We start from the raw sequence: 8,326 nt of genomic DNA on the forward strand, positions 1-8,326 counted from the left end.
ATATGGATCTTGGTGAACAACCTCTTGTTTTGAAAAAGGCTCTCACAAGTAGAAGAAATGCTTATAGCAAGGGTTGCACATGTCTTGCAAGTTAACTACGCAAGAGGTGGTCAATACAAATACACAAGGCACACTATTAATTTCCCATAGGACATTTCGCAGATTGCAAGTGTTTTGCCACATAAATTGCAAGATCTGGAAATACTTATTGTTCATAGAACAAGTTTACAAGAAAAAATTGCGATTGTTATATGAATAAATTCCATGTTATAGATGCACTGAATTAAAAAATTCACCATGATCAGTACTACGATGATGTTGTCATAGATTTTGATGCAGCAAATTTATTACTAGAAACAACCATCGATATATCATATTTCTTGTATAGTTTAGAGCAAAATCTTGATGAGCCAACTATGCTACCAACTGAAGAAAGTGTGGTCATTGATATTGAGTCTGAAATGGAGATTGCATAATCATTTATTCCTAAGCTCCCATGTTCAATATGTGAACTTGATGCCATTAAAAAAATGTTGCACCTAGATAGTGATGGTAGCAATACAATAGCTTGGCCTGAAATAACTTCATCACCAATTAATGAATACAACACTGAAAGCTTGTTTAGTATGGCTTTTCCAACATTATTTCCAAATGGATGTGCATTTCCGATTCAACCACAAACAAAACATGTCCATTTAAATGAATATGCTTTACACTCAATTAGATACAATGACCAAACATTTGGACAACATGTAAGATTCAAACCTCTCAACATTTAAGACAAAAATTGTAGGAGATCTTCTTTGGGTTTGAATGACTTTTATTCAACATATCCACTATCACATCAATATTTTCTCACACTTTGTGGGTATTGTGGAAAATATTATATTATGGTATCTTGTATTCCTAAGTACCTATAAAGTTTTTCTATATAATATATGGCTTTATATTTTGTATTCATTCTTCATGGGTCCAGCTCTACAAAGCTATAAGGAATTATAAGAAGTTATAAGTTTGAATATAATGTTGTTTATGGAATAATTCAAAGATCAGTAGATGCAATATTTCATTTTGATGTTTAATATAACATGCTTATTTTATTTTCAATTTGCTCCCCTTTCGATCCTACACACTTTTTAGTAAGTTTGTGGTCTAAATAAGACCTCTGGAAGATTGATTCATTTTATCATATGGCTTTAAAAGCTTCTAAGTTCCCATATGGCATGAAATAGTTTTTTAGTACTTTATCACCTTGTTCCAATGTCTACATTGCCAACCTTAAGAAACATAATTACTACGTGGCTTTGATACCATATGAAGAGAGATATATTAATTTATTAATTGCTGATCAAAGAACCATTCAAATGGGGTGTAGTAAATAGTTAATTTATTGATATAGCTATGATTAAGTAAATTCTTTATAATACAATTGCAACTATATGACTACAATAACCACAACATCATAAGTGTAGTTCAACACTATTATATACTAAAAATTGCTACCTAGTAGTTTGTAAGTGTCACATACTTTAAGATACATGATCATTTTAGGATGCACATTCATTTTAAAGTAGTCCATCAAAATGAAATGGTAAAAAAATATATTCACGTTGTTTCTCATTTAATTATATGCCTATATTTCTTGTGATTGACTTAATATATTTACCTATGGAAAAATAACAAAATCTTATATGGTGTTAAGATTATTCATCTATTCCCTTGTTTGTGTTGATTAGCATTCCCATATGTTTATGATCCATTGTGCCCATATGCCCACAAAATTGACTACAAAATTGAATCCAAAATTGAATTTTGGTTTTCTTTTGCCCTTTTTTTGTTTAGAAATGACCACCCAAGTTTGTATGATTTATTGTTATGTCCTTGTAAAGACATTCAATTACATTCCTTTGGGGATATTGTTATAGCTCTTGACCATTTCTTTTTTGTGTAGAGATGACTACACATTCTTGAATGATTTATTCTTATCCATGTGTAAATACATTCAATTACTTTCGTTTGGAGATATTGTTATCGTCCAAAATCATCCTATGTTATTTGATCATCCACACTTAAGGAGCATGTTTGGAAAATTTCCATTGGTGAATTAAAATGAATTTAGACCTACACATTCATCCTAGAGCATTTGCATAATTGAAGCTATTTTTCTTTTTTTTAATCATTGACATAATCATAATGATGGTTCTTTTGTAGGAATTGACCTAATAGAGAATGAACCTTAGTGGTCTAGTAGCCCTCTAAAGGTGTTTTTAAATACTACTAGTCTAGATAGTAAAGTAGACATAGATAAATTTAATGAAGCAAAAATCAAGATTATTCATTATAGTAGATCACTTATGCAAGCAAAGGATAGATCTACATTTGTATAAATAAACTTAACCTATAGATTTAACACCTCATAAATTTTGTTGACTATTTAGATCTTAAGATAAATTATAGTTTGAGATTTTGCATTTCTAATCCTGAGATATTCCAAATTCAATAGATTGACATAAGTATTCTTCTTCTCCTAACATAGAACCTAATACCTTTGTGTATCTTATTTACTTTTCATGCTTCAATATTTAATTTAAAATTATATATAACTTCAAATTTTGTTTAAATTAATTTATACTTACTTAAATACATCTTATATGTGCTCAAGTTAAAAGTTATAATACTTTTATATTATTATAACACGTTAAAGAGATTCTTGACAATTATAATAAAGAATCCATATTCATAAAACAAAAATAAAAAAATTCCACTAGGGAAAGGATACCAATAGTTGTTATAGCTAACTTTTTGTGTCCTAAGCTCTTAGACAACACATTGGATTTTGACTTTTATTTTTTTTGTTGTTGTCTTCGTATGTGACTTAACTACTTATAGCTATTGTTCTAGCTTCTAGGTACTAAAGACAAACATTGTGAAATTCGTTATGCAAACAAGAATCAAAAAATGTGCACCCTAAATCCCTAGACAACACATTAGGTTTTGATGAATTTTTTTAATTGTCTACTTAAACCTTTATTCATGTGAAAGCAAGCAAATGCTTATTCCTAATATACATTTGAAAAACACCATCATCATAATATCTAGTAAAAAGGAAGCGAACTCGTCTAGGCTTATAAGTAGCCATAAGACATTTTGCAGTAGTGAAGCTGGAGGGAAAGTTGAAGAGAAATTATTAAAAGTTCAAAGGCTTCCACCGCCTATGCAGTGTTCACTGATAGAGGCCCCAGCTGTGGTTAACGACACTAGATCCACCATCAAGAACCAGGTTGTGCCCGCTAACATATTTTGCTTCCTCACTCGCCAAGTACAAAGCCGCCTCCGCCATATCCTCCACTTTCAGAGTTGCCCCCTTCAAATTCCCTCTGCTCTCGAAAAAACCCTCCACCTCCGCCTTACGATCATCCGTAATCTCATCATAGTGCTGCATAGAAAAGTATGTTGCAAGCCCCGAAGGAGAAACACTGTTTACCCTGATCCCGAATTTCCCCAGCTCGGCTGCACCAGTTTTAGTCAAGCCCAAAACGGCATGCTTTGAGGCAGTGTAGGAATATGGAGCAGCTCCTCCCAATATCCCTGCTATGCTCCCCGTGTTTATTATGCACCCCTTTTTCTGAGGGATCATTACCCTAGCAGCATGCTTTATGCCGTGCATTACTCCCATCACGTTTACACTCATCACGCGTTCGAATCTCTTCATGTCATACTCCACCGCGCTCTTTATCTCCGAAGAGATCGTTCCCGCATTATTGAACATTATGTCCAGATTTCCGTGCTTTTCCACTGCCAAATCCACGGCTTTGCTCACATCTTCCTCTTTGCTCACATCGCAGTGCACGAATGTTCCCAACGGAGCAACGGATTCTGCCAATTTGAGCCCTGCTTCGTCTGCAATGTCTGCAATTATGACCTTCGCTCCATGTTTTGTGAACAGCCGAACGGTGGCCTCTCCAATTCCGGCTGCGCCGCCTGTAATTACTACCACTTTGCCTTCCAGTCTGCATTTCAAATCGCAAACCACCTATTAATCAGTCTGTAAACACTCAATTTGTAGAAACAATTTAAACCCTGATTTTTCCCTAAACTTGAATAAATCCTAACAAAAACAGAGAATGAAAAAGCAATTACCTTCCCTGCACGGCACCCGCTACCGCTCCGTTAGACATCTTTTCTGTAAAGTGAAGAATGTTAAAAAACGTCAGAACAATGGTCTAGAAATGGTATGCAGATTAGGAGGATGATGCCAATTTAAACAGAGGCTAAGCATACAGGTGGCGCCTTAGTCATCATAAAGTGTCAACTAATAAGGGTAAAAAACAGAATCTGTGCCCTCTTTTCCACCAAAATGACCGTAGCAGATGCGGTCAATGCGGCAAAACTGTAATAATGTCAAACAATTGACTGGACTCTTTAATAATTTGGTAAATATTTTCTTTCACAATGGACTTCTGATTTTGTTTTCACTTTTTAATTTCATTACGTGTCAGGAACCTAGAGTTCAAACATATATAATATAAAAAGAAAGAAAGAAATCAATTTTAATGTTCATAAAATTAAGGATAGTTTATATAAAAATAAGTTGACACGATATTAGTATCTTTATATAAAGGATCTAGTTCAAATGTATCTCAAGAAATCTGAATTTTAATGAATAGATTTTATATCACACATCATCATCTTCACCTATTATACTCAATCAATTACATTACAATTCTTCGATATATATATATATATATATATATATTCTTAAGTGAATAAAAATAGAAAATAGTGTAGATGTTTTAAATAAATTTACTTGGAAAGTTATAGATTTTACTTTTGAGTTATTTTATATAATTGAAAAATATTTTATTTTAAAAATAATTAAATTTATTTTTTATGTTTAAACGATTGAAAATTTAAAATAAATCTATGTCTATTTAATTGGATATGTAATTTTTTTTTAAGTCATGAAGTGTTTGATGTTTTTGGGATTTAGTTGACTCATTTGTAAAGAGTCCTTGTAGGAAGAGTTTGTCTATAAAAGTGCATTAAGGTGAACTAAGGTAAGTTTTCAAGTACTATGATACATATGTGTTGACTTACATATGGTGATGTTGTAGCAATATTTTTTTTTAGATGTGGTGGTGTTGTGATAATAATTACAAGTCATATGGAATAAGAACTCATAATTTCATATGAAATTAGTATTTGTTGAAAGCATGAATAGTGATTTAGTAACAGTTGCAATAGAACTAGAGTTCATGTAGTACAAGCTAATATTTGATATGTTTGATGTTTAGAAGATGACACAAGGTGTTGCAAGCAATAAAGTGATGTTATGTTTGCGTAAGCCATTGCAAAGTGAAAAGATATTAGTGGTTTTTATACCATAAATATGTATAAATATTAATAGTGTTAAGGTTGTAACTATTGATTCATAATGTCTAACAATGATAGAGTGTGCAAGATGATTATCTACATATAAATATCATACTTGTTTTTTATGTTTGATTTATATGTTCAACCTCATAAGCCCATGAATCACCTGCAACAAAAACACCTCATTATCCCATGAATCACCTGCAACAAAAACACCTATCACAAATGGATATCAAAGAAGAATAATTGGCTCAACAACCTCAAAATTGTATATTGATGCACAAAGATTATTTTGCAATGAATAAATGAATCCTTATGAAAAGGATGAATGAAAACCTAGATGCAAACCTTAAAGAAATATGAAATTAGTTAGTGCCAATTGCCACAATCATAATGAATGAGACAACTTAAGCTATTGTTAACCTAATCTAATAAAAGGAAAAATCATCTGAGTTTAACTCAACTGAATAAAGTAATAAGGACCTAATTATAGAATTAATTAGTTAATTTTCTAATAGTTTAACACACTACCCCACCCCCCCTTAAGATTAACTTAGAGATAAGCTAAAGAGTTAATTATGAATGCAAAATGCAAGCATGAATGGGTCCCCAGAATAAAGGCCCGGTTAGGCACCCACGTACAAACCAATGAAACTCTCACAACTAGAGAAAATGAGAAAAACCTAGCAAGAGAAAACCCCTCCAAAAAAGAAAAAGGAAAGAAAAGAGTACATGTGACAAGAATGAAGGACTCAAGATGTCCCCTCAAGTATTGAATTGGTCACATAAGTACAATCAATATCCCTCCATTGGACAGAAAGGAAGAGATGAGGTATCCCCCCATAAGATAGAAGCTGCAATGTCAAAGATGAAGGATCAAGGACAAATGTTGATGAAGATCCAAGAGTGGAAATACCAAGTTTCTCCCATTAGGATGAAGCAAATACAATGGTCAAAGTAGAAGCAACTCCATGAATGAGATGGGAGGAAAGGCCTCAAGATGTGTGCAATAGAAGACTGCTCAAATGTCAACGTGTCTGAATCAAAATATGCCAAATAAAATAAAGAAAATCCAAATGATTGTGCAGATACTTGATGAACAACCTTAGGAGGCACTAATGATGATGCGATGACATGAATATTCAAGTTGCAATCAAAGAGAAATTAAATGTCCTCAATCATGTCCCTAATGTCAGGTGTGTGTGATGTATCAAATAGCCTTGTAATATCTGACAAGAAATCATCCCATAATGTTGAAATTAGAAGGGAACAATCAACTTGCCAAACTGAACTAATCTCTAAAAAAGGAGGTGGAAGAAGAGGAACAAAATAAGTCATAGGAATCAAAGTGGATGAGGAAACACATACAAGTTCAAGTGACCAAACCTCTCCTTTATTTATGATCCACTCTAGATGCACGAGAGTGAGGACCACTCAATGAAATTGTATATTCGGTGGTAGAAAAATGTGAGATTTCATACAATCAAGATGCATTGACAACACCAAATATAATAATTTATCTACTATGCAGGTCTCGTATAAGCACTTAATTAGGTGTGAACACTACTATCTTATCCTACCCACTATGAGTAATTGGATATGTGGAAAGGAGAATGAATGATAATGAAGGGACACTAGAAGGATATCATTGAATGTTCCATCATCAACCTCTATATAAATCCTCCTAATAACAATCATATAAATGCTATTACCCATCAAAATGTGTGGTAAAGTATTAATTAGATGTGCAAGGAATTTAGGGATGAAATGAAAAATTAATCTATGATGCCAATACTTGGTGAGTTATCATTTTTTCTTGGTTTAAAATTCTCTCAGTAAAAAAAAAAGCATATTCATATCACAAATCAAGTATACAAAAGAGATGTTGATCAAATTTAAGATAGAAGATTGAAAAGCAATTAGCACACTTATAGTTACTAGGTGTAAATAGAGTAAAGATGATGAGTCTTCTTGAACAAAATAGACTTTGCATAAATCAATTATTGCAATTTTGTTTATTGTGGTTGCTTCTAGATTGAATATAATGCAGTGGTAGGTCAATTCTTAGATGTGATCTATCATGTGTCTGACACCATCAAACCTTAGATATGATATTGAATTATAATTCTAATTCCATGTAGTGGTACAGAGCACCTTCTACTACACCTCTATTTCAAGCACATGGTGGTGTCTACATGTTCATTTGTGATGTAATAATGGGTTGGATCAATGATCACCCTTGATGTAATTTAATGCCTATTTGTATGGTCAATACTTAGTCGAGCATATAAACCTCGAGGTCTATTAGGCCATGAAGGCTTGGAATTTGGATTTTCAATGTTGGTGTGTCTAGGATGTTGTCTTAGGTGTTTGGAGTCTAAACATGACAAATAATGACCTTGGATGTGTTTACATAACGTCTAAGTGGTTAATAATCGATGTTTTCCTAAGTTGCAAAATGTTGCATTTGTTGTCAAGCAACTTTTCAAAGTTGCCAGTGGGAAAAGTTGTTTGACAACAAATGCAACATTTTGCAACTTAGGACAACATCGGTTATTAACCAATTAGACGTTATGGAAACACATCCAACTACTTCTCCAATGGTCCTAACTATTCAAAAGTTGGTTATGGACGTTGGAAAAGGTTTATATATGCTTGGAAAAATGTGGAAAAGAGAGAGAAGAAATTTTTGTAAAGTTTGGTGGAGAAAGTGAATAGAACAAGTCTGATTTTGCCATAATAGTGACATTTTTCCATACTATCCGTATAGGGTGTGAGATCTAATGATGAATTTTTGGTTTGATTAGAAAGAGCCCTGAAATACCCTTCCAATGCATTTGGTTTGACCCCTTGAAGTGAATTTTAGTGGAAGTTATAAGCATTTTACCCTCTGAAGGTCTGAAACCCTCCATTTTCAAGGGTTACAATGCAAATGGGACCCTAACATGCAATC

General features: G+C 32.9%; 1 protein-coding gene across 1 annotated transcript; it reads right to left on the reverse strand.

Moving 5' to 3' along the window:
* Nucleotides 1-3,064: 3,064 nt before the first annotated feature.
* On the reverse strand, nt 3,065-4,295 carry LOC131068676 (short-chain dehydrogenase reductase 2a). Its single transcript, XM_058003916.2, has 2 exons — nt 4,141-4,295; nt 3,065-4,010 (listed from the first exon to the last, which is right to left on the reverse strand). Exons 1-2 carry the CDS (start codon nt 4,176-4,178, stop codon nt 3,224-3,226), a joined length of 825 nt encoding a protein of 274 aa, XP_057859899.2. The 5' UTR covers nt 4,179-4,295; the 3' UTR covers nt 3,065-3,223.
* Nucleotides 4,296-8,326: the final 4,031 nt, after the last annotated feature.

Source organism: Cryptomeria japonica, chromosome 6 (genome assembly GCF_030272615.1).
Source record: "Cryptomeria japonica chromosome 6, Sugi_1.0, whole genome shotgun sequence".
NCBI lineage: Eukaryota > Viridiplantae > Streptophyta > Pinopsida > Cupressales > Cupressaceae > Cryptomeria > Cryptomeria japonica.

Excerpts from the sequence above, each read along its gene's own strand:
- LOC131068676 (XM_058003916.2), bottom strand. The coding sequence starts at position 4,178 with ATGTCTAACGGAGCGGTAGCGGGTGCCGTGCAGGGAAG. Across the intron at positions 4,011-4,140 it reads GCGGGTGCCGTGCAGGGAAG|ACTGGAAGGCAAAGTGGTAG; the intron begins GTAATTGCTTTT and ends TTTGAAATGCAG.